The 27,311-nt window shown below is 50.8% G+C and overlaps 1 protein-coding gene across 2 annotated transcripts in view; it reads right to left on the bottom strand.

The window, feature by feature from the left end:
• PAX5 (paired box 5) overlaps positions 1–27,311 on the bottom strand; it is a 182,254-nt gene that overhangs the window by 115,300 nt on the left and 39,643 nt on the right. For both annotated transcript variants that reach the window (XM_057722324.1, XM_057722325.1), the window contains exon 6: positions 3,539–3,714. In XM_057722324.1, coding sequence (XP_057578307.1) covers positions 3,539–3,714 — 176 coding nt within the window. The remainder of the gene's footprint in view (positions 1–3,538; positions 3,715–27,311) is intronic.

Here is a 27,311-nt window from a genome sequence, read left to right as displayed (position 1 = left end):
GATCTTGGCAGGCAGGAAAAGCAGTCAGGTGAGGGTGGGCTTTAAGCTCACGGAAGTGACAGGTGGGGCCCCCACTTGGCCCTGAGGGGGAATGTTCTTCCCCTGGACAGTAAGGGAGTGTGATTAAGGAGGATTTGACCACCCAAGCCTATGGCAAGAATCTGAGGGTTCTAGGATGGCCAGCGGACTCTGGCTGCAAAAGGCCAGTTCTGAAAACCAGCCAGTCGGAAAACTGGCTGCTGGAATTGTTCGGGGACACAGAGGCCCATGTAACCGTCTTGCACAAGATAGACAAAAGATCTTGAGGTCAGATTCCAGCTCTGCAGCCTCGACAAGTCCCAGAAGCCCTTTGGGCCTGAAAATGGGGCGAACAGCCTGGAAAAAAAATGTTCCAGTCTGTAAAGTGGGGCTCCCAAATCTTGCTTCACCTGTGTAGTGGCCATTTACGTGGAGAGTCTGATGAGAGGATGGACGTGAAAGATCTTTGAAAACTGCAGAGGACCATGCACAGGTGAGGAAGGTAACTGCCGCTGTTGCTAGGCTGTTGTTGTGCTGTTGGTGTCAAAATCACAATTACTACTGTCCCAGATATGGAAACTGAGGTCCAGAGAAAAGGTGACCTGCCCAGCAGGGCAGAAGCTGGACGCCAGTGGACATGAGGGGCTCAAGGAACCCGTACCCTTGACGCGCATCCCTTCCCAGCCTGTGGCCCCTTGCTTGGCTGACATTTGTCCAAAGTGATTGGGAGTGGGGAGCCAGGGTATGTCATTCATAGTCCAGTGCCTGTGTGTGTGCCCGGCAGCCGCGTGGCCTCACCTCCCATCTCTCCTCATTATGGCCCATTACAGGGAGGTGAAGCAGATTAACCAGAAAGCACTGAGCCAGTCCTTATCCTGCCGGCAGGCCCCGCCTTAGAGCCCACACAGACAGAGACAGGCCCGCAGCGTGTCCGCAGCATTCTGAAGGACACTGCACGGCCAGACGGCTAGGAACAGAGTCTATGATTCAGGTCTCCTTTCCCGAGGCCCATTTCTACATGGGCCTATCGACCTCTCCCCCAGCATCGCCTCCTCCATAGCATCTGCCCTGTGCTCCCAGCAGAGGCGACCTCTCCACTCATCAGGGTCCGCAGAGCCTTCTCCCGCGCCTTGCAGGTTCTGAATCCACGTCACATGGCCCCTGTGAAGCTGGGGGCTGAGCTGATGCCTGATTCAGCCCGCCCTCCCTCCCCTGGGTGCCAGCACTATGCCCGGCTCACAGTCAGCATGTAAGAAATACACGGGATAAATAAGCTATGAGTGTCTGAGCAAGGGAGTGGATGGGTACTGGGATGGGTTCCTCTCAAATATGAAGCCCTATAGTCTGCTCAGGCTTCCAGGGCCTTCCACACTGAATGAACTATGATTAGATTCTGAGTTTCCGTGAGAATCACATGAAACACAGAAGCACAGTCCTTGACACCTAATGCCTGAATTAAGTAAACAAGGGCTTAATAGAAATGCCAGAGGTTTTGTGCAGAGGTATGGCCCTCACTCGCTGGATAACCTCAGGCAAACCCTATCTTTTCTCTGAGCCTCTAAAAAATGAGGGGGTTGATAGCTTGTTTCTTTAGTCTCTGCTGGCTCTAAAATTCTGTAATATTGTCAAAAGTTAGCAGATAACTTTTTTCCCAGATTCTGGAGGGAAATGTAGGCCTCATCCAAGGAAAGTTCCAGGTTGAGTCCCTTTTCTTTCTCCTCCTGGGTCAGATGGAGTGTGGCTTTGGCCATGTCTCCGAAGGGTTCTGAGTGGGAGAGGCTGCCCGTGACGGAAACAGACTCTTCTCCCTGAAGTCCAGGACCTAGAGTGTGTGAGATCAGCTCTGACCAGCACATATGACTATGTCATTCCCAGAGGAGGTGTCACTCGACTTGCAGGAGAAAGACTGAAATCCTGAGCACAGTCTACGAGACCAGGCCCAGCTCCCCAGCATCTCCTCGCACCCTCCCCAGCCCATTCCCTGAAGCCCAGCCACATCTTCTTTCCATTCTTCACTCCTGCCACACTCCCTCCGACCTCAGGGCCTTTGCACTCACTATTCCCTCTGCCAGGCACCTTCTCCCTGCCACATCCCTTCAGGTCTCAGCATAAGCCATTGTGGCCTCCAGGCTGGCTCAGCATCTGCTTTATGCCTTTAGAGAACCTCAGACATCCCCTCCTTGGTGCCTAACACATCTGTCATCCATTCCCCTTTGAGTAATCCTTCTTTATTGTGATTCTTCCACACATCTGTAGGCTCCCTGAGGGCAGGTCCAAGCCTGTCTTGTTCACTCGTGTATCTAGTGACTGGCTCCATGCCTTGCACATAATAAACACTCATCGGTGTTCATTAAGTGAATACATGACTTGCTGGGTGGCCTTAGGCAAGTTTCTTTGCCTCTCTGGGCCTCAGTTTCCCCACTTGAAAACAAAGTATCTGTGAGAGCCCTCATCGGAACTACACAGAGACAGCCAGACTGTCCATAGGATGGCGGCCCCTGAGGCCTTGCTCACTCCTCCTCATCCAAGGTCCCCTCCGAATCCTATTCTCTCCATGGTAGCCTGTGCAGCCATATAGTTTTGAGTGGCTCTTTGGGAAAACTTCAGAAGCATCATCTGATTAGCCTGTAGAGGAAGCGCGGCAGGCCAGTCCTCCCCACCAGGACCAGCCAGCAAGTGCTGGGGAACGTCACTGCTCACAGGCCTCTGGGACTCACCCACCAAATGGGAGCTCTCAACAGGTAGGAGCCAAGTCGAAGCCCCCCATGCCTGCGAGGTACCCAGCCCAAGGCCTGTTACCGATGGGGCACTGGGAAACAGTCTCCTGAATCAAAGCTGCTACTGGGGGGACCTTATCCAGGCCCCGAGATCCTCTGGGCAGAGCCTTTCTGGTCCCATCTCTGCAGCCACAGGCGGTGACTTCTTCTCGGCCCAGGTTAGAGCAGGGGCTGCTCAGCAAGGGGTCCTCCTGCTTCCTTCCCTCTCTTGCAAATGACCCAGCTGCGAGTTTGTCCAGTAAGACTCTTCCTCATTTACAGACTCTTGGATTCAGTTCTAAAAGCACGACAGGACAATGTGACGAGAGGGCTGACGGTGGGGGACACACCGTTGCCATCATAACCTGGTTTACGGCCACCGGGTGCTTACGTATTTCCACCTGCACCCTGACTGACAGGATAATCACCCAAGACCACCTCAGGTGGCCCAGAAGACCGCTACACCACCCTGTGCGAAGAGCCCTGCGAAAGGACACCACCACCCAGCAATGGCGGAGCAGCCAAACATGGCACACGCCCCGCCAGCTGGAGAGACGAGGCACCAGGGCAAGAAATCGCAGAGCCCCAGACACATCCTCCAGTCCTCGTGGGATGCTACACTGGCCAGGTTTGGCCGAGAACAAAAAGCCTGGCTCTGAATAGAAGCCGGCGCTCTCACCCACACCCCACTGGATGCCTTCGGGCGGGCCACCCAGGCCTGTGTGCGGGTGGCGGGTGCGGGGGGCAGCGAGTCGAGGGCATACCTGCTCGGGCTTGATGGGCTCCGCAGTGGTGAAGATGTCCGAGTAGTGCTGCCTCTCAAACACGCGGTCCAGCACCTCCAGCTGCTGCTGCGTGAACAGGTCTCCCCGCATCTGCTTCCGGAGGAAATCTCTGCCCGGCAGTGAGTGCCCATTCGGCACAGGAGACTCCTGGATACCTTTGATGAGCATAAGAGAGGAGGGATGAGTGCAGGTCGTGCAAGCTGCTGGGGAAGACAGATCAGACCCTGGATTAGGAAGAGGTCCTGAGAGACCCACGAGCCCAGCTCCTTCCCTGACGAGAGAGGAAACAGACAGGGGCTCAGACAGGGGGGTCTTTGGCCAAGGTCGCCCCGCTGCTTAGGCCAGAGCCAGCTTCCCACAGCCAAATGCCAGGCCCTGCATGAAGCACGCGTCGTGGCGTCTAATCCTCACAACGAACCCAGTGAAGATGGTATTATTTCCCCCATTTTGCAGATGAAAACAGAGAGAGATTAACTGATTCGTCTGCGGATTGGAGTTCAGATTGACTCAGAGGCTTAATCACCAGGGACCACTGCCTCTCCTGCACTGAAGATCCCCTTGGAGGTAGAGCTTTGTCCCAGAGCTGATGCCCTTACCCAGGACATTTGCCACCACATGATGTGACCAGCCAACAAAACACTCTGCTAGGAAGGCTGTAGGGAAACAGATGCTCTCATACACTTCTGATGGGAACCTATTGGTCACATACCTGTGATGGACAATTTGATAAAATCTATCAAGATCACAAATGCAAGTTTCCTTTGACAGAGCAATTGCACCTCTGGGAATTTATTTTACAGTCAGACTCACACATATGGGAAGTGCTATATGTACAAGGTTCTAGTAGCAAAAGACTGGAAACAACCCAAGAGTTTATTTTTAGGAGCCGGTTAAGTAAGTTATGGTATGCTCACACAGTAGAATACTGTACGGCAGCAAAAAGGAAAGAGGACTCCCTCTGTGAATTGATATGGAAAGATCTGCAAGATACATTGTTAAATGAAAAATAAATAAACAAGATGCAGCACAGCACATATAATATGCAATCTTTTGTGTAAAAAAGGAAGAAAATAAGACTTTACATGCATCGTGTGTATACATACACACAGACATATGTGTGTGCATATATATATACACATGGAGGCAAAGAGAAGGGAGACTTTTCATAGCATGCTTGTTTTGTTTTGTTATAGAACTTTAAATGTACTGCCTATTCAAAAATGTAAATTACTAAGAAAGTACAGGATTAAATTCTCCATGGGTTCTGTATTATTAGCTCGTCACACTGTAACAGTCCCTGGTGATGATGCCAACATTTCAAAGAAAATATTGCAAGTTATCAACTAAAAATTAAATGGGTTGAAATATCTTTTGTGAGCTTTGGGCTTGAACCATTCAAAATAAGAGAAAACAAGGAGAATGAAAGATTCCAGCGAGGACATGGCCTCCAGGGCCATCATTCCCCAGGGCCCTCCGGGACCGAGTTGCTCTTGCAGGGTTGCCCAGAGACGCTGCTGGAAGCCAGGCCCAGAGGTGAGGCCTCTGCCTTTGCCATTGGGAAGCCCTGGGGGGAACCAGCGTGTGTCAGATCTCTCCCTGGCAGGTGCTGTTACACAAAGCCTTAACCGATCCCCCTCCCAACCCCCACCCTGCCAGCCCACTGCTGCCCTAGACTTCCATCATGTAAAAACCCCAGCCGTGGGGCTTCCCTGGTGGCAAAGGGCTTAAAAGTCCACCTGCCAATGCAGAAGACACGGGTTCAATTCCTGGTCCAGGAAGATCCCACATGCCACAGAGAAACTAAGCCCATGTGCTACAACTACTGAGCCTGCGCTCTAGAGCCCATGAGCCACAACTACTGAATTCCACACGCCTAGAGCCCATGCTCCGCAACAAGAGAAGCCACTGCACTGAGAAGCCTGTGCATTGCAAGGAAGAGTAGCCCCTGCTCACTGCAACTAGAGAAAGCCTGTGCACAGCCACGAAGATCCAACACAGCCAATAAATAAATACATTTTTAAAGAACCCACCCACATGAGGAAGGAAGCCAAACCAAGGAGCAAGAAGCAGTGGGATACTGTGTTCCTGAAATACTGCCCCAAGTTGGTGTTTCGCCAGCTGTCCTATCTGGGGGCGACTGCAACACAGGCTCTGACATTTGAATAAAGACACCAGCTTTGGGTGTTCATGTGAGTGCTGGCCTTTCAGAGTCCTCCATGGAAGCTGACAGTTCAGAGCACCCCAACATCCTCTACAGGAAGGGTCTTCAGAGGCGGCTCAGGATGCCCCTGGGAAAATGGATCCCAGATCAGTTTTGACCCAAGAGAATACCTAAGCTGGGCTGTAGACTGAATGACCAGACACCCCAACATGTGGGCCAAGGAGGGAGCAGGTCTCTCTGACTGATGTCCCCCAGTCTAAAGCCTGAGGCTGTCCTCCGGAAGCCTGTGACACTGGCCTTCCACAAGAGAGGTCCCTGCTCCTGCCCACGGGATATCATCCTCAGAGCCCCCTCTTCATCATGGCCTATCCCCATGGGGATCATCCCACAAGGGCACCAAGACTAGCAGGATGTAGGAGACCACGGCCCAGCCTGTGTCTGACCAGCAGTGCTCCCCTATTGGCTGGCATCCACCAAATGGCCCTTGTGTGCACAGGTGCATGCAGGTGTGTGCGCGGGTGCACACACGCGGGAAGAAGGCTCAGTTGGCTCCTCCTCAGCTATTGCTCTGGCCAGTCATCCTGGCCCCAGTCACTCCTGCCAAAACTTGACTTTGGCCTGCATCCCCAGGGCTCCCACCAAGTTTCTCCTTATCAGAGAGCCCACATCCACTTTTAAGAGACTTCTCCCTGTCCACCAACTTCACTTATGTTCCCCAGCCCCTGTCCTACCAGCCAGGCCTTAATAAAGGTTCCTTCCTGTCTGCCAGCTCCTGCCAAGACCTGGCCCTGCTGAGCCCCGTTGGGCAGCGCCTACCTCCTCCCTCCCACTCGGGCTGCCCTATCAGATATGCCCCGTCTCTGCCTCTGGAGGAGGCCTCTCCCTGGCAGCCAGCCGGTCCTCCCGCAGATGTCCTCTTCCACGGGCTTCACAGGCTGGGCTGTGCACAGCTCAGAGCTCTGGAAAGGCAGAGCTTCACCTCTACTGAGGAAGCTCAGAGAGGGTGGCTCGGCTGGGGGCTCCTGCTGGCAAGGTCACTGTCTGGTCACCAAGTAGGGCCTGGCACAGAGATAAGGCCCAGGGCACACGCTGACTCAAGCACCTGCCCGGGGGGTCCTCGGAGGCCCAGTCACCCGGGACACCACACGTTCTCCAGCACAGGCAGCCTCGCCAGGGCCTGCGCTGAGCTTTCCAGACAGAAGGCTCGCCTATCCAGCCCTGGCCTTCTGAGTCAGCCACGGCACCGTGGGTTAAGCCTGCAGGAGTGTCCAGGCTGTCTTGGTGACACAGACACTCAGAGTGGAGGACTGCAAGCTGGGAAGAGCCACTTCTCCAGGCGTTCAGCCCGATCCTGACCCCCCTGGCTGCTCCCGCCCACCTGCACCTGGCCCTGCTTTCTCTCTTCAGGAGGGAGGTGACATCTACCTGCCACTTTGCACAGATGCTGAAAGTCTGTCATTTCTTTACGAAGGTCTGGGGCACTCCTAAATATACAATCATTTATTCATTCATTTAACAGATATTGATAGAGAGTCTACTCTGCACCAGGTAACATTAAAAAAACAAAAAACAGAGGATACACTGATGACCCTCTTTCTAAGAGAGGAAGGGCAGTCCACTTTAGTCAAGTACTCACACAAACAGATGATTACAAACTGGGATTACTAAGTAGGAAAAGTGCCTTGAAATATAGTCATACGACCACATGTAATGACCGCACGGGGAGGAGCCAAGGAAGCCGTCCACAGGGGGGTCATGCTTGAACTGAGAGTAGAGGACAAGATGTCAGCAGGGAAAAGTGGGGGATGGGATGGGAGGGTGTGCCAGGCAGAGGAGGAGATGAAAGGAACAGAGGGAGTGGGAGGAAGAGACCTCAGGAGACTCTGGAGAGGCAGGCAGGGTCAGGCCCGGCAGCCACGGAGGCCACAGAAGCCACAGAGATCATCTGAGCCTCGCTGGGGGAGGAGTGGGGAGACGTGGAGGGGGGCTGTGGAAGCAATCACCCCCCACCCTCCACATCACCCTCAGTCCCAGAGCCTGAATCACTAGTTCCTGTAGATCAGGCTGTGCTTCCTAAACCCTGCTCCCAAGATTTGGAAAGATTAGGAATGGACAAGATGGATTTTGCATTTGTGCACATTTGAAGGTGATGCGTGGAGTCAGTCTGTTGGCCACAAGTGATCTGCTGAGCCCATATGGAAGGTAAATCACTCCTCATTGGCGTGTGCCCTGTTGCCAGGACACACACTAACCATGCATATGTGTGCTGCCTCCTCCAGGATGTCTTCCTTCATGCCCCAGTCACTTCTCCATCTGACCACTTTCTCCCTCATCTTAGGAGTCAGACCCCTGGCCCCTTCACTCTCACATAGCACTATTAGCTACCTTGGGAAGAAACACCACATTTAATCCACCTCTGTCTCCTCCACAGAGAATATCTGCGGAATAAATGAACAAATTAGTAATACCACCTTCACACCTTCACTCTGCAGGTCTGGTCGGCAAATGTCACAGTCCCTCCATCTGACCTCATTCATTTATTCATTCATGTGTTCATCCCTCCCTCAACCAACCTTAGGGAGAAGGCGCTGGCCTGACGCCGGGCGTCCAGTGGCGAGCGAAAGCTGGCCCAGCCCTGTGCTCAAGGAGTCATAGCCAGCGGGAGAAGAAAGTGTTAACTGGAAAATAATCAGACCAGTAAAGGTGCAAGTGTCAACCAAGACAAATACTCTTGACAAAAAGGCAGGTGGTTCTCAGAGGCCAGGGACACGGCTGAGCCATCTCTGGTCACCACAGCGGGTGAGCATGAGAGAAACAAACAGATTATATGCAAAGAGACGGCTACAGAAGGCAACACCAGCAAAATCACCCCCTGCACGAGGACAGGGCTGAAGCTCCAGGCCTCCAGTGGATGCTTCCCATAGCGTTTCTCATCTGCAAAGATGCTGTCTGACTTCACTGGAGAATGTGGTCTTGGAGGCAGGCTCCAGAAGCACTCGGACCCATTTTATTCCAGGGAGAAAAATCTGAACTCACAATGTGAATGGTATGCTTAAATATACGGACAGACACGGGCAAAAGTACAAAGGTATACAGGGGGCATGGTATCTTTAAATCTTTTTTTCTATTCCAAATCAAATAATATGTAATAGACCCAGTGCTGGGCTTAGTCAACCATGGCTCGTAGAATTAACATTCTGGAAGCTAGCTTCAGGGGAGCAAGGGGCAGGAAGCCCTGTCTCGGGGAGCAAAGAAATGCTGGCTTTAAATTTCAGGTTAAACCAATGTTATTCACAACCCGGCTTTGAAGCTAAAAGCTTTACACAATCGGGTCTGGTCACGCCAAGAGAGAGGAAGCAAAATAGCCTCAGATTCCCATCTGTCAAGAGAAAGCTGTCTCTTGTGTGTCTTAAAAGATCATAAACCCATTGCGTTTTCTTCAGAGCACAGCAGATTCAGGGGTTTTGCATTTTTCTTGGAGGGTTCTGGTTTGTTTCTTTTAAAATCGTCATGTACTTTATGTCTGCAGATGCTCCCTGGGAGAAAAAAAAAGTAAAAACAAACAGGAATCTCCATAATTCCTCTTGGCATCATGGCCTTTGTGATGCAGCCCCACCGGAGGCCCAGGAGCCCAAGAAAGGAGTCTGGAGCTACTGGGTCAGCCTCTGGCCTCTCTCGGAGTCCCATTTCCCTGCAGAGCCCAGCCCAAGCCAGAGCCTCCTTTATCCTCACAGTTGCTCCTCAGTATGGCAGGGCAGTGGCAGGGCCCAGTGGGAAAAGGGTTGGGAGCCAGCAGACCTGGGTTCTAGCCCCAGCTCTGCCCTTACTTGCTGTGTGAACCCAGACAAGTTCCTCTGCCTCTCTGGGTCTCAGGTGTGCCATCAATAAACTAAGGAGGCTGAGTTAGTCATTTCTAACCATTTTCTCCTCCAAAATCCACCTAGATTTTGTCTCCTAAATGGTATTAAATGAGCAGTTATCTATTTTTCCATTTTGGTTGTTTGTGCAGTCTTTTGGGGACCACCCCCCGCCAAATATTCATTCTACACCTGAACGATGGCCAAACTACCTAGTGGACCCCATTCTCTTTGCTAATATTGAGTTTAAGAATGGACGTGTGGGGGGTGCTCTCTGGAGGGGAGGCTTCTAGGAGGAAGTCAGAGAGGAGAATTCTTTTTTTTCTTCACCAGGCTACGTTTGCCCATAATCTTTTTGAATTTGTGAAAATAACTCTCAGATCCCACCATTACCGCCTTTATGCACTACCGTGTGCCCCACCCTTACCCCAGGCTCTGAGGTCCCCTCCCAGTCTGGTCGGCAGTGCTCCAAGGAGGCTGACTTCCAGCCTGGTTGCTGCTTCTGGACTCTGGCACCCACCATGCTCACAGCTCTGCATCCCCCAAGAGGCAGGGCTCTGCTCTCCTCTCCTCTCCTCTCCTCTCCTCTCCTCTCCTCTCCTCTCCTCTCCTCTCCTCAAGACAGAGCCAGGTCTTGGTGGGTCATCTGCCACGAAAGTCTAGAGCCAGGGTGGCTGGGAACACTGAACTGGTATGACCTGGGGCATTTCCAGCTTGGGTCAAGTGAGTCCAGGGAGTTTGGGGTTGGTTTCCCCAGATGGGGAGATAGCAACTGTGGCTGTCATAGCTAATTCTTAAATTTTTATTTCTTTTTTGTTTATTTATTTATTTTTGCCACACCACGTGGCTTGCAGAACCTTAGTTCCCTGACCAGGGATCGAACCCAGGCCCCAGCAGTGAAAGCGCTGAGTCCTAACCACTGGACTTGGTGGCCAGGGAATTCCCTGTTGTAGTGAATTCTTAAAGCAATCCATAAAGCAGAAACCAACCAAATTCAGACCAGGCTAACTTGCGGCTTTAAGGAATTGTTTCAGGTGTAATGGAAGCTTGCTGAGGGCAGCAGGGGCTCCAGAATCTGTCCATGACTAGGGGGTGCTAGGCATGACTGTAGGTTACAAAAGGGGGGTGAGGGTGCACAGGGCACGTGTTCTGGGGCTCCATCAGCACATGCCCTGCACTCACTGAGGGAACATCATCTGTCTCTAGCTAAGAATGAAGGGGCGCTGACGGAGACGATGCAGACACAGGCTCTCCAAGCCCCCGATCTCACGCTGGCTGGAGCACTGCTCCGTCCAAGGCACTGAACCCAGTTACTTTTGCATCTTTAAATTTCATTGATCCTCAGAACATCTGAGTGAGGTGCGTATCCTTACCCCATTTTACAGATAAGAAAACTGAGGCTCAGAGAGGTTGAGTAACTGAAGTCACCCAACTGGGATTTGTACCTCAGTCTCTCGTCTGCAGATCCAGTGCTCCCTCCACGTCCCTCCCCAGGTCAGCTACTAGGGCTTTAGTTTCCTCACCTGTAAACTGGGAACTACGGTAAGCAGGACCATCTCTGGGGCTTTTATGAGGATTAAAAGAGATAATCCCTATGACACCCTTAGCATGAGGTTAATGTCCAAACAACATAAGCTATTGTCATCATCACTCTCACCAGGAAAGTCCTTCCAAGCTGCCCTAGGACAAAACCCAAGCCTCCCAGGCCTCCACGAACTGCCCCTCCAGTCACCCCCCAACACCATCCCAGCACACTACGCCTTATTCCCCAACTGTCCCTGATGCCACTCCTTGATGCCACTGTTCATTCTGTTTCCTCTGCTGACTCACCCTTTGCCCCTGCCCATCAAAGGCTCAGCCTAAAGGCCTCCGTCTCTCTGAAGCCCAAAGGCTAAACTAATCTCCCTATCTTCTGGGTCCCCTCAGCCAGTTGCATGGGCCATCGCTATTATCCCGGATTTCGCCCCTCACAACCCACCCTGTGAGGTCCATCCTCTTGGAATCTCCCTTTGATTGCTGAGGAAAATGGCAGAGAGAGTAACTTGTTCAAGGTCACAGCAAGGTCATATGGCAGAGCACTTGCACACCTTTTAACACATCTCAGAGTGAAGCTGAGCACCGTGATGGATATGGTACAGCACCCTGTGGAGGTCTGAATCCTCACTCTGTCTCTTACAAGCCTCTTACCTGAGAAGCTTCTTTAATCTCTAATCCTCAGTTTTCTCATCCATAAAATGGGACAATATAGAATGATATGTGGGACTGATGAAAGAATTGAATGAGGATATATGTAAAATGCTTAGCATAGTACCTGGCACATAGTAAGTGCTCAATAAATGCGAGCTGTTTCTAGGATTATTCCAGTCATATCTTGTTTTATTGAGCTTTGCAGATAATTTCATTTTTTACAAATTGAAGGTTTCTGGCAACCCTGCATCAAACAAGTCTATTGTTGCCATTTTTTCAATAGCATTTGCTCACTTCGTGTCTCTGTGTCACATTTGGGTAATTCTCGCCATAGTGCAAACCCTCTACCAGCAAAAAAATTATGACTTGCTAAAGGCTTAGATGATGGTTACTATTTTCAGCAATACTCACCATTTTTTTAATTAAAAAATTAAGGTATGTATAACATTTTTTAGACATAGTGCTATTGCAGACGTGTAAACATAACTTTTATATGCACTGGGAAACCAAAAAATGTGTGCAACTCCATTGATTGTGATAGTTGATTTATTGCAGTGGTGTAGAACCAAACCTGAAATTTCTCCAAGGTATGCCTGTATTTATTTCCTTCCCTGCTAAGAGTATAAGCTCTCTGAGGACAGAGACCACGTCCGGCTCACCTCAAGCAAGGGAGATGCTAATCAATGTTTGTTGACATTGAATGAGTGACCTGGTGAGACCTGAGGGGTTGCAGACTTGAATGGTTCAGGGGAACTCAGTAACAGGACAGTGTCCAGCATCATCAGAGAACTCGGGAGAAGATGTTTGGGAATGACCTCCATTATATCAGTGATTCGGAGGAGGAAAGAGTGAACCAACTAAGAGTTTACGTTTTATGTTCTAGGAAAGATCTGAGGCCATTCATAAAATTTTAAACCAGAGGATGATTAACTACCAAAACTCAGTTGAGCTCTAAGGTTCCTGGCGACACACACCAAGAGGAAAACACAGCAAGTCTCATAGTGCTCAGAGTCCAACAACAAAATACCATTAATTCTTCCACTCAAAATAATTCACAGAGCTTCTATTCCTTGCACCGTGTTTTGAACGCATAGGGTGACTCAGAGATGACTAACAACACACAGGTGGGTCCTGGAGAGGGAAAGAGCAGAGCCAGACGTCAGATAAGGTGAGGGGACAAGGTGCTGCGATACGACGAGAGGGTTCCAGGCGCAAACCATAGGCTTCAGTCGGCAACATTTCTAGAGCATCTACTAAGAGCCAGGCCCTGTGCTGGGGATCAGGGTGACAGGGCTGGAAAGGTCCCATGGCAGCCCAGAACCAAAATCAATGTTTTGGGTGATTTTATAAATGCCATCCTAAACCGGAGCTGAACACTGAGAAAAATCAGAGCGGCATGGGGGAAAATTCCATTGGAACGACCATCATTCAGCCATTAGTTTCACTCAATCTTTCTTCTCCGAGAAGGAAAACGCGAAATTGTAAAATTGCCAAATACGTTCAGGTTCAACCAGAGTGAATCTGATTGTGCCGTGTGTTACCCAATGAGTCATAGGCTGTCAGTGCGGGAAGGATCCCAAAGGACTGATGATTCCACACTCAGAAATGGCAAAGGGATTTGTTTGGGGCCAGAAGGCAGGTCCCAGGTGAGCTGAGCCTAGGAAGACATGAGGCCCCGATTCCTGTTCCAAGCCTCACAGATGCATTCATTCCTAAGCAACGTGCACCAAACTCCCGCTGAGTGTCTGGCCCTGCACTTGGCACCTGAGCTACAGAGGTAAGTCCTAACTCCTGCCTTCAAGTGGGGGACACAGACGAGTGAAAAATTCCAATGCAGTAAGGTAAGCCGGGAGCCCTGAGAGCCAAAGGCAGAGGCAAATCTGAGAAGCAGAGGCAGCCCTGGGAGTCAAACAGTAGGTAGCCAATCCTCATACAGAGCTTATTCTGTGCCAGGCACTATTCTAAGCACCTTATGGATTTAATCCTCACAACAACCCAGTGATGTCAAGCCTGTTATTGCCCCCCCCATCTTACAGATGAGAAAACTGAGGCACGGGGAGGTTAAGCACCTTGCCCAAGGTCACACAGCTAGGAGATGGAGGAGCTGGGATCCAAACCCAAGCAGTCTGGCTCAGAATCTGCTCCCAACTCTATAATAAACCACTCCACGTAATCCAGACTGGGAGCAGGGGTGATCCAGAAAGGCCCCCTGGAAAAGATGAAGCCCAAGTTTTAGGGATGAGTAGGAAGGAGTTAGCCAAAGAAAGGGGCAGGGAAAAGAAGTGCATTCCAATCAGAGGGCACAGCACATGCAAAGGCCTGGAGATGTGAAAAAGCCTGATGCACCACGGAATGGCTATAATTCAGCAGGCTTAGAGGGCAGGAACAGGGGGAAGAGGGGAGAGCAAAGAGTGCAAGGCTCTTTCCTCCCCATTTAGCAGCTTGGTACTATTATCCATTATCCAGAGCCTAATATATACTCTGATGTACAAACAGTACAAATACATTATTGAAGCGCTCAAGGTGTTGGTATGAAGAGATGGGATTTCTTTGTGTTTAAATGAATAAAGATGACCTCAAAGAATAGGCAGGAAGGAAGTAATACCTTGTGCATTTCCACAGGATAAGTCTGTTCTCTCTAATCCGTACTGTCCAAGTCCATTACCTTGTACAGTAGTACCTAATTACTCTACCTTACAGAGAGATAGGCACACTAATTAGGAAAGATGTTAACCACCATAGTGAAAATATTCCAAAGCAAATGAAATATTACTAGGAGCAAAAGGGTGATTTGTTTCTGTGAATTGTGCTTTCAGATGAGATCAAAGAACGCTAAAGGCTTCGTTTTAATTATACCTGGAAGGATTTCTCATGCAAGCATCCCTTTTTCGGCTTTCATGCACACAGAGGTCTGTCTCCCATCCCCCACTGTGTAGAAATAAATAAATAAAAGGGTTTAAAAATCATATTTACTCTGATATCTTTGCATTACCCCCGTTTGAGTTTTTAAATTACTGTATTTTTTTCCAAGGACGATATAACTAAAAAGAAGGTTCATATTTTGAAGTGTATCTGTCTGATCATTGCACAAATGTTTTCAGAAGAAATCACTATATTTCTCCAAGATGGGTATGGGTTTTGTCATAGATCAAAGTGAGAGGGAGGAAAAAAAGATAAATCATCAGAGATCCAAAAATACTTTTCATTTGGAGAAGATATCAGGCCATTTCAATGGGGCTGATGGAGTCCCTGTTCTGTCTCCATTACCCAAGGCAGGCAGCCCCAGCCAAGAGCCAACTACCGAGATTATATTCCCCATAAGATGGTCCCCGATATATATATATATGTGTGATCTTCAACCTCTATTGATTGACCAATTTCACAAGCAAAGACTGGTGAAATGAAGCTGAAATGAACATCATGCTTTAACTCATTGAACCTATCAGGCCTGAGTTAATCTCACTGTCCACTGTCTCTGATAGAATTCAATTGATCAATCATGTTTCGGTGATAGTACCATTTCACTGGCTTATTGCTTCTTCATTTCAGAGCTTGACCTGTTAGATATACTTGGACTGGCTCGACTCCTCTTGGATACACAGAGATCAGCCTCTGTCTGCCAATGTGTGTCATCTCCTGTCCCAGCTGAAAAGAACTCGAGAGGCTTTTGTGTAAATCTGTGGTGTGTTTTTCCACCAGACACACACATCACTGGTGGATTTATGATGGCGTGGAACTGAACAAGCACACATTATAGAAGAGGCTCTTCACTCTGCGTGCAAGCACCATCATTCCCTTTTACATAGCTAAACTGATGTGCTTGGGCCTTGTACCCGGTGGGGGCATGTTCTTAGATCGGCCAGTGTGTGCACTCAGACAGAGGAAGGCCCGACAGCAATTCTAATAACAATCGCCACTCCTCAAGTATACATTGATGCTGACCTTTCACATTCATCAGCTTCTCTGATTCTCACCAGAACCTCAGGAGGTGGGCAAGAGATTATCATTCCTATTTACAGGCAAGAAAATGGGCTCAGAGAGGGGGAAGGGGCTTGCCCAAGGCCACACAGCAGAGCTATCAGGCCAGCTGAGCCTGAGAGCCCTGGCGTCTCAGCTCCCGAGTGCCTCTTACCCCACGGAGGCCGACCTCCAGGCAATTTCAGAACTGCCGAGTCACTCTGGGTACAGCACTCTGTCCCTGACTATGTGGACGAAGGAAACATCCTCGAAATTTGATTCAGAAGGGTTTCCCTGGTGGCGCAGTGGTTGGGAGTCCACCTGCCAATGCGGGGGATGTGGGTTCAAGCCCTGGTCCGGGAGGATCCCATGTGCTGCGGAGCAGCTGAGCCCGGGCACCATGGCTGTGGAACCTGTGCTCTAGAGCCCGCGAGCTGCAACTGCTGAGGCCCGCACACCTGGAGCCCATGCCCCGCAGAGGGAGAGCCCACAGAAACGAGGAGCCTGTGCACCACAGCGAAGAGTGGCCCTCGCTCTCCACAACTAGAGAAAGCCCATGAGCAGCAACAAAGACCCAGTGCAGCCAATAAATAAATAAATAAATTTATTTTTTTAAAAATGAGGTTCAGAGAATTTTAGAGCTTACAGTGGATTCTAAGATCAGCCGCAGCGTCTTCTATAGCTTAGAAACTGAGACCAGAGGCCAGTAAACAGTTTTCCAGAGTCACCAAGACACTCAGCAGCCCAATCAGGACTCAAACCTGGATCCCAAACCCTTGGCCTAGGATTCTTCATGCATTCTCTCAATGCCTCCCCTGATTCACGCCAAGCCAATGAGCTCTTACCAACAGAGAACTTCATTCTCCTCTCTCAACATGGCCCAATGTGCTGCTTTGGTTCCTTTGTGGCATTTAATTTAATTTTCCCAACTGCAAGCCAAGATGTGCTTTGGGAAATCAGGGGACGGGGCTCCACCCGGCTGTCTGCCTGGGGGAGGTGGCTCTTGGAGGCACAAGGCTGAGCCCAGCATGCGGGTCTCTGGAGGAGGCCGGGGCAATGACAGTTTGCAAATAAGCCTTGCATCTGCTTAGAGCTGGCAGAGTCTGCAAACACACTAATGGACTTTCCTCTGCCCACAGGGAGCTGCGGAGAAGCAATAAATAAAGTAGGTGCCTCTGGGGGGAGCCATTGCTGAGGCCAGAGATGGGGCTGAGATGAAGAGCTTGTTGAGGGTGGGGGGAAGGGTTTCTGGGCCTCCAACTGCAGCATGTTGCCCCCTCTGTACACCTTCCAGTAACCCCAGTCCCTACATGCCACGTCCCCCAGTCTGTGTTCCAAAGAGTTGGGCCCTTGTCTGATTATATGAATACACTTACAATTCAGTCCAGACACAGAACGGTCATGGGGTGGCAGGGCTCATGTGGCTGCTGTGGCCACAAAGCAGAGACCCCCTTGGAAGGGGATGAGAAGAGGCCCAGAGACCAGATGGAGGCCCTTGCCCAGGAGAGTGTGCATGGCAAGAATGGCTACCCAGATTCAGAGGCAGGTTCAGGAGATGAAGAGGGAAAGCCGGCTAGAGTTAGAGACTCACTGGTAGTGGAGGACAGGACGCACCTCTGAACTCCCCTGTTAGACATTCTGGGCTGCCACCCACGGATGCCCCATCTCACTGAGAGCAAAATCCACAGTGGGTCACGGCTTACAAGGCCTACTGTATCTGGGTACCCTGCCCTGCAGCCCCACCTACCTGACCTGCCCTCCCCCCACTCTGCTCCCACTTACTCTGCTCCGGCCACACCGGCCTCCTTGCTGTCCCTCAGTCATGCCGCCACACCCCTACCTCACTCAGACCTTGGCATGTGCTGTTGCCTCTCTCTGGAACATCCCTCCCCTAATATCTGTTTGGCTCCCTCCTCCCTCCCCTAGGGCAGGGGTCCCCAACCCCAGGGTCGCGGGCTAGTACCCGTCCACGACCTGTCAGGAACCCGGCGGCACAGCAGGAGGTGAGTGGCAGGCAAGCTAGCAAAGCTTCACCTGCTGCTCCCCATTGCTCCCCATCACTCGCATTACCACCTGAACCATCCCCCCACCACGCCCCTGTCTGTGGAAAAACTGTCTTGCATGAAACCAACCCCTGGTGCCAAAAAGGTTGGGGACCGCTGCCCTAGAGTCTCTGCTCAAATGACATCTCATCATTTTGACCACCCTCCACAAACCAGCATATATCCTACCCCCGGCCCCACTTCATTCTCTATCTCCTTACCCAGTTTTGCTGTCCTCCAGAACACGTAACAGCATGTTGTTTATTTTCCTTTTTTTTTTTTTTTTGACCACCCCTTGCGGCTTGAGGAATCTTGGTTCCCCAACCAGGGACTGAACCCGTGCCCTCAGCAGTGAAAACGTGGAGTCCTAACCACTGGATGCCAGAGAATTCCCTATTTTCCTTATCTCTTTATTCTCTCCTCCCTCATTAGAATGTCACTCACGAGGGCAGAGGTTTTTGTTTGTCTTGTTCATTGCTGCGTCCCCACCACCTAGAATAATACCTGGCGCGTAGCAGGCACACAATAAACACTTGTGGAGTGATTAGTTAAAAGTGGACATTTCATTGAAATTCAAAAAAAAAAAAAACACCCACAGGTACAAAGAAGACAGCCACAGCCACTCCTTGATGACCCCCTGTCGTGAAAGAGTGCTCCCTCCCTCCCTGGGGGCATCTGATGAGGCTCCTTTCCATGCTTGCCCTGGGGCTTGGGAGACAGAACTCCCTCAGGGAAAAGAAAGGGGGCCACCAGGCCTTGCCCACCACAGTGCCCAGCTCTGAGTCAGGAGCCAGTAAATGGATGAATGACTCTCTAAGGGGGAGGCCCGGCCTTGGAAGAGTTTAAATGACAAAGATGGTAGCATACCAGGCACCAGCTCTGGCTCTGCCACTTGCCAGCTGTGTGACCTTACACAGCTCATCTCATCTGTGCAATGGGGTCAATAAATTCTGCCAGGCATGCAGCGCTGGGTCAGAGCAAGCAAGCCAGGGGCACCCCAAATGAGACAGTGTCATCTGCATGCAAACATCTCGTGTCAGCTGATGAGGACAGGGAGCAAGGACAGGAAAGGGGGAGCCATTTGCCTAATTAAAAAGGACAAGGTGTGTACAGAGAGGAGCACCTGGCTAAGCTGCATCCCTTGGTTCAAGCATTCACTCATCTTTTGCAGGTGCTCCAACCCCTAGCATAGCCATATAAGGGGAGCCCATTCCCTCGCAGGGGGACAAAGCCTTCACACGGAGTTAGGATTCAAGCATGGGAAAGTACCCTAAGAGGGCCCTGAAGAGCAGGCAGTGGGGACCAAGAGACAGAATCTATCTGGTGTTGGGGGTCAGTGAGAGGGGTCAGGAAAGGAGGAAACAGCCGGCATTTGAGCCAGGATTTGGACTTGTGGCATGAGAGAGGACGCAGAGGGCATCCCAGGCAGAGATAAATGTGGGTGGAGCTCTCACCAACTGTTCCCTGGGAGCCTGGCACCTATGGAGGAGGCCCAGATACACATCGGGCCATGCTTCTCTGTCTCCCCAGCACAGGGTCTTGCACACAAAATGCACGATATATGCAGATTTTCCTTTTTCAAAGAGTCACAGAACTTCCCAAAGGAAGAGACCCCAAAGAGAAACTCATTTGCTGCAGTGGATCTCAACAAGAGTGATCAGATCAGAGGAGATTTTGGAAATCTGTGAGTTACTGTTGTTTGTGGAGCAGTTGTTGCATTTAGTGGTTGGAGCCAGGGTGCTCCCCAGTCCAGTCCAGCCCAGTGAAGGATTACCCTGCATCCCACACTTCTTTGGAATGATACATCATATATTCAAGTTGGTGAAAACTCTCCTTATAAATATCTGAGCCATGAACCTAACTCTATTTTACTTATATACACAAACTTCGTATTTTAATTTACACTGAATTTTCCAGGAATACAACCATCACATACATCGAGGGAAGATTATGCTTTGTTTTGGTTGGAATTTTATCAAGACATGTTCACAATTTCAGAAAATCAGTTTGCTGATGGCAATACCACCAGAGGTATTTGTATTGCCAGAGAACACAGCTGTCCACATTTGTAGCTGCCACATTCATGGTGATTCTACACGTAAGTGCAAGCAACTGACTACTTTATTATGTCTTCTCGTGTAGTCAGGGCTGAGCATTTACATAATGAAATACATCATTTAATTATGATTTTATTTTTCTTTCCCCTTTTTGTTATAATTGGGGCATTATATTGATTTTTAAATTATGTGTTTAGGTAGGTTATATTTTCTCTAATTTCATTTTAGGATAGCAAAGGCAGCACTACAAAATACTTGTTTTAAAGAGGGGAGATTGAGTTGACAGGATTTAAACTCACTGTATACAATTTCCAAGGCTCCTTCAGCTCTGCCAATTAGGACTATCTCCTATTAAGGACTATCTCCTATTAGAGTCTATCATCCTAATCTGTCTTTCTGAAAAAGGGATATCTCCAGGGAGAGAAAGGGTTCTCCAGACCCCTCTGAGGAACAGGAAGACAGGTGCCAAAATTAACTATAAAATAAATGTACTTCCTCAGGCATGACTAGTAAGAGCTTGTTCCTAAAAGACAACACTGGATTCCCTGTCTCCTTTTTAGCAACCTAATTCCAGGTACAATAATCCAGCTAGGACAGAGTCAAGATGGGACCAGGTTTCTGCAGCAGCTTCCCCCTCCTGCCGGGTCTTCTCTTAGCCATCTGCATCAAGGCAGAGAACAAAAAGCCAGGGGAAGAAAAGACATCTTGACAAATCAGTGTTCCTGCTGCCCTTCAAACATGCAGAATGAGCTTTGGAGCTTGGAGAGCAAGGAAGGTGGGACGAAGACCAGGTGAGGTGTAAGAGCAGGGGAGGAGCTGCAGGGGGATTATGTGCTACCTCTGCCATTAACAGTGATTAAGTGCACAGGCTCTGAAACCAGACTGCTGGGGTTTGAATCCCAGCCCTGCAACTTACTAGCTGCATGGCCCTAGACTGATTATTTAACCTCTCATCTTTTCCATCTGCCAAAGGGCAACAGTAATAGTACCTACACTTCTTAAGGCTGGTGTTGCGCATGGTGCCTATCACACAGTGAGTGCTTCAGTCTCAATGTCAGCTGCGCTGGTTACACTGCAAGACTGGGCTGGGAGCTGAGAAGTGGGTCCTGGTTCCCTCTCCCCTGTGGACCACCCACACTCAACTGGTTCTCGGAGACCATCAATTCCAACTCCCCCATTTTACAGACGAGGACACTGAGGCCAAGAGAGGGGATAAAGATGCACAGAGCTCACACAGCAAACTAGTGTTAGATTCCCAACCTAGACTCCTTCCACAACATCGTGCTGCTTCTTTAACACACTAAGCATCAGTTTGTACATTTGTGAATAAGAGTGGCTGTCACAGGGTGGCACCAGGGATCACTGAATGCAATGACGGGTGAAAGTCCTCAGCAAGCCGTTATTAAGCCTGTGCCAACTCAAGGAACTCAGGCCATTACTCAGCACACAGTAGGCGCCTGACACATATTTATCATATGCCTAGCACGTGGCCAGTAAGGTCCCCAAGGTCAAGGGCCTTTCATATCAGAGTACCTGACACATGGTTGATTCTCAGTAAATATTGGTTGAGTGAATGAATGAATGAATGAATGAATGATAGAGTGCCTGAAAAGAGAGAACTAGAAAGGGAGGTGGGGTGGGGGGAGGAAAAGGAACCCTTTGGTTCTCTAACTAGAGGGAAAGCAAGAGATTGAGAAGATGGAAGAAATGCATCCCCTTATCCACTCCTTCCACATCTGTGCTCTGTGCCAGTCCCCAAGCTGAGCACTGAGGGAGCAAATGGGATGAATCGGAAGTGGCCCCTGCCTTGGAACTCATCAGCAGATGCAGGAGGCAGAAGAAGGCTGCAGGGGCTCAGAGGCAGCCGTGTGGCTGGCAACCTTCTCTGTGGGGACAAGGAGGGCTTCTTGTGGGAGAGGCCATGCCACAAAGAATGGGGATGCAGACAGAGGACAAAGATGGAAGGAAGGCCCTCTCTCCAGAGCAGAGGGCACGGAGACAGCATCATCACATGCGGTGGGCCGAAATGCAGCCCTGAATTTGTCAAACCATGCCCCGAGAGGCAGGGACGCCTTTGTGCCTTTTTATACTTTTCCACTGGAGCAAAAGACAAAAACCGATGTCGGGGCATCACTCAGCAAGACCAGAAATCCCTTTACACCCAGAGGCAGAGGGAAGAAGAGGCCGCAGGGACACCAGGAGGACGGGCCAGTCCAACAAGGGAGGCAAGGAATTTATGAACCCCCAGCCCAATTCTGGACTGCGTTCCAGGGGGAGAGCGGTGCGCCTCATCCACCCCAGCACCTCGGTCCAAGGCGGCCCGGCAGCCCGGCCTCTCCTCCGCCGGCTCGGGGCGGGGCGCGGGGGTGGGGTGCGGCGCCCAGCGTCCCTCGAGCTCCTGACACTCGCTGGGCCGGTCCCCCGCCGCCGGGGCCCCTCGCCTCGGCGCGCATCATCTGCTCCGCTGCCCAGCTCCCGGCTGCCGCCGCGCCCGCGCTCCCCGGGGCCCGGAAAGCTGGCATCCGTTGTTACCATAACAAACTCAATTGTTCTCAGCAGGGCCCCAGCAAATAAAGTCATTCATTACGGGCCTCTCCCGGCCGCCGTGGGCTGCGCGGCAGTCAGCGGGCCGCCCGCCGCCCCCTCGCGGGCCGAGACACGCGCCAGCGCGGGTACCTGCCGGGGCCGGGCCCGCGGCCGCCACGCTGGGCCCGCGGCCCCGCCGAGGCCGCGCCGGCGGGGGGAGCGCCGGCCGCGGATTAGTTTTATCTCGGCACGTCAATTGACTTATACTGATTGGCTTCCTGCCGCCAAATGTCAATTAAATTGCAAATGCTTGGCGGAGGCCGGGCGGGCCGCCTCCTGGCCGAGGGCGCCGCGCGCCGCGCTCTGACGCGGTTGGATTTGTTTCTCCTGCCACCCCGCGCAGGCGAAGCGCGAGGCCCTCCTGGAAGAGGCCGGCCTCCCGTTCCAGGCCGCCGGGGCGCCCCGGGAGCCGAGCGGAGGAGCGGGGTCTGGCCTCTCCCTCTCCCCAGGGCCCTCGGCCTCTTTATTCGCTGGGCGGCACGGCGCAATCCCTGAAAATTCCTCAGAGATCCCGGCAGGGGACTCCTGGTGCGACCTTGAGCAAATCTCCTTCCCCGCCCGGCTCGGGCCTGGCTTTCTTCGCCGGCCGAGGGGGCTTGAAGGAGATGGCGGCGCGGGGCCTGCGTTCGGGTGCGCGGAGAGAGCAGGGTCCGCAGAACCACAGGCGTTCACTGGGCGCCGACTCGGTGCCAAGTCCTGCATGGGCACGGGCTAATCTCAACAGCCCTCTGAGGGAGGCATTAGTAGCCTGCTTTCCCAGGCAAGAGAACTGAGGCACAGGTTAGGGAAGTGGCCAGCTGGGTTTCAGAATGGGCAGCCAGACTTCAGAAGCCTGTGGCTTCGTGATTGTGCGCTGTACTCACAGGGGAGGCACCGTGAAGAAATAAGAAAGGGAAAGGGACAGGGCACTAACCTAGACCTGGGCACCTGCCACTGCCAAGAACAGTTGTTCTTACCAGTTGTTTTACCTCCATATGGAATTCCCACAGTAACTGTATGACCTAAGGATTAGAGTCCCCGTTTTGCAGATGGGTAAATCCGTCCTTGGAGAAGTTAAGGAATTTGTCCAAGGTCACATAGCAGGCGCTTGAAATGAACTACAGCGACACTCATACCTGCATAGAGCCTGACAGCTTATAAAGCACTTCCTCACACATTGCTCCTTCCTAAGTTGGTACAAGACTTTGAGGAAGGGATTCTGCTCTCTCTTTGCCAATAAGGAAACCCAGGCCCAGCATGGCTTGCCCAAGATCACCAGCACTCAAATCCAAGGCCCTGTGATTCCCAGTCCTGTGCTCCAAGCCCTACCTCAAAGAGACCTAGAGCAAAAATGACTCAGGCACAGGTCCCGCTCACCCCGTCTCCCCATTCTGTGGGGAGATACAGAGGGGTACACAAGTCATAACTGGAGTCAAGCTGGAAAGTGCTTCGGGTCATGGGAAGAGCCGGAAAGGGGGCTCCCAAGAAAGAAGGCATTTTCAGGAAGGACCATACATTAGGCCCCCAAAGAGATTTGGCAGGTTTTCCTCCACTGTCTCCCATAAAACCTCCCCCTTTGCTGCTTCTGTCTACCTCCTTAAAGCTCTGTCTTGGGAGAGAGGTAATCAGGTTCTTAACTGATAAAATGTGCCAGCGTTTAAAAGATACAAACCTGACCAATCGTTCTTTTCAGAAAAGACATGTTAGTGGAACAAAAGCACCATTCAGAAGTGCTGGGTGGCGTTTGTGTCTCAGACAGAAAGGAAACGCAGAGAGAGAAGATGGAGGAGGAGGGAGGGGGGAACAGCAGGGAGGAAGGAGCAGGCAGGATCTGGAGATGGAAGGGTTGTTCGGGCTCATTGCATCCAAATCGAAGACCCAGAGGGCAGGGTCCTGACTGAGATCATACAGCAAGATAGTGGGAAACTGGAGCCAGGAACCCAGGCCTCTCCACCTTGAGACAGGCTCATCCTGCCTCTGCAAACTGCCCGCAGCTACAACTGAAATTGTTCGTTTCTGAAACAAAGTGGAGCTAAAATTCTGCCAATGTAAATTCTGATGCGTAAATTCTTCTGACCCTAGCCTGAATAATCCTATCATTAGACTTGGCAATATAAATAAAATAATCATTTAAAAAAGAGAGACAGATGGGAATTCCCTGGTGTCCAATAGTTAGGACTCGGCACTTTCACTGTCGTGGCCTGGGTTTGATCCCTGGTTGGGGAACTAAGATCCCACAGACTGCAAGGCACGGAAAAAAAAAAAAAAAAAAAAGAAGGAAAGACAAAGAGAAAACAAAAGAGCTGGGAATTTAGAACGTTCTCAACAAGATCTTCTTGAGGAATCTGGATTCAGGGTAAAAACTCTGCTCTGATGATAAAAATAATAATAGCTGATATTCTTAAAATTTGCCATGTGTCAGAGCTGATCAAAATATTATAGATAACGTTTTTTAATTACCAGGAATTGCAGGGATTATTATCCCCTTTTGAGAGATGAGGAAACTGAAGCACAAAGAAGTTCAGGCCCTTTTCAAAGCTCACACAGCTAGTAGGTGGCAGGGCTGGGCTCAAACTCCAGTCCACCCACTGTGCTACGTTGCTGTGGTGTAAAGTCCACGGGTGATCAGCCAACTGCACTTGAAGGTGACCAACTGGAACATGTGACAGGGAAGCGTGCACAGCAGTGTTTGGGGAAGCCTCAGAAATGGCTGAGTACCTGAATGAGGAAGTGGGCTCTGCGCATAAAAGGTGGGCACGAAGGCCCCTATTGGAGAGAGCTGAGGACATTCCCACTGATGTCTTCCTGTGCGACACTCTGTGAGAGACAGACCAGGGTGGCAGGTAAGGCTACTCTGGAGCCAGCTGTCCAGGGGCCAGTCCCAATAGTGCCACTGTGGAGCTGTGTGACCTTGGGCAATTTCCTGGATCTCTCTGAAACTCTGTAAAATGGGGATGGTAAGAGTTTCACCTAGTACAGTGGTGGTGAGTATTAAATGCATGAATAGTTTAAAATATATATGGCAAACACTCGATAAGTCACAGTTCCCATTTGAGGCTGTGATCTATATACACCTGGAGCATATGCTCAGGTAAGGCAGGCAGAACAAGGGCTCTAGGCACCAGCACGCAGAGCTGTGCATGCATGTGTGTGTGTGCATGCATGTGTGTGCATGTGTGTGTGCATGTGTGTGTGTGCATGCGTGTGTGTGTGTTCAGACCATGGGAGAGCCTCTCCCCCTCTAGAATGGTTGTCATGAAATCCTTTCTGTGGAGCCACACAGCAGCGCTAGAGGATGGAGATGCTGGAGTCAGGCAGGAGTGAAAAGAAGAAGCCTTTGGAAGAAGGAAGGAGGCTCTGGGTTCTACTCAGCAGCCTGCACCCACTGACTAAATGGGCTCCCAGCTCCTGTGACATCCAGTCCCTATTCAGTACATATTTGTTACCAAGAACCAGCCCTGTACTGGGCACTGGGCCACAACGGTGACCACTACTGACACTGTTCCTTCCCCCACGGGGCTCACAGTCTCCAGGGAAGACAGATGAGTGACAAATGCGATATTTTTGTCAACAGGCACGTTCCATGTGCTGCAGGTGGGGCCAGAGGAGCTGGCAGGAGTGAGCCTTGAGGAAGCCTTCCCTTTTAGGAAGTGACACGAGCTGCATCCTGAAGTTGTGGAACATCAGCTGGGCAAATGGTGGAGTGGAAAAGGGGGCCAGTTTCCAGGTGGTGGGAACAGCATTATCATAAAAGGCATCTTTACAGAGCACGTATCATGCACCGGGGTCCTCCAGGGCACTTTGTGTGCATTACCTCATTCAATCCATGTAACAACCCAATCATAGCACAGTGGATGTCCCTGTTTTACAAAGAGGGAAACCGAGGTCAAATAACTTGCCCAAAGTCACACAAGTAGGTATTGGTGGAATCGGCTCCAGAACCCTTGTTGCCTGACTCTACAACCCATGCATGTAACCCTTAGGCTGCAAGCAGGAAAGAACAAGTGGTGTTCAAGGGATGCAAAGAGGTTTGGTACAACTGGGGTGAGCATGAAAAGATGAGGGTGGAAAGGGACGAGGCTCGTGAGATGGGCACGAGTCTGACCACAGAAGGCCTAGCAGCCTTGTTAAGAAGTTTGGATGATTTCTGAGAATAATGGGCAGATTTGAAGGGTGAAAGCCCTTCAGGTGAGTCACTGATCAGAACTGTATTTCAAAAGTGCCCCTTGGGCTACTATGTGGAAAGTGGACTGTTCGGAGAAGTCAGTGACATTGGAGGTGGGGACCCACTAGGAGGCTACAGCAATAGTCCAAAGGAGAGGGGAGGGTGCTTGGACCAAGGCAGTAGCAATGGGGACCAAGAGAAAGGAGCAGATTCATGAGATAGTTAGGACAGAGATGCAGTGACCTTGAGAAAACACCTGCCATAAGCTTTGATTTGTGGTCACAGGCAGAGGCACAAACTTTCTGAGCTGTGAGGATGGTGGAAGGCCTGCTTCTGGCTAACTTAAGTTGCCTGGAAAAATAATAAATAGCAACCCCTCCCTCTCCTACAGCACCAAAAGAGATTTCAAAGCATTTTCCAATCTGCTATTTTATATAACAGACTGTGAGGGAGATGTCACTGTAATCCCTGCAGATGGGAAGTGAGCTGCCCAAGGTCACACAGCCCCAGAGAAAGACCCTGAATTTAACCCCAACTCCAGTGCTCTCTCTGCACACCACAGAATGTCAGAGTCCAAAAGATCCCTTAAATCATCTGTTCAAATCTCCACATTTTAGCACAAGGAAATCAAGACTCAGAGAACAGTGACTTGCCCAAGGTCACACAGCCAGCAAGTAAAGGCTTAGAATAGAACTGAGAGGATTCAACTCCCAAAAAGGCTTGTATCAAGACATCTGTGCTGTGGAGGTGAAGAAGGACAG

The sequence above is a fragment of the Hippopotamus amphibius genome, chromosome 2 (assembly GCF_030028045.1).
Source record: "Hippopotamus amphibius kiboko isolate mHipAmp2 chromosome 2, mHipAmp2.hap2, whole genome shotgun sequence".
Lineage (NCBI taxonomy): Eukaryota > Metazoa > Chordata > Mammalia > Artiodactyla > Hippopotamidae > Hippopotamus > Hippopotamus amphibius.
The sequence above is the reverse complement of the archived record's forward strand: the minus strand, read 5'-3'. Positions and strand labels throughout refer to the sequence as shown.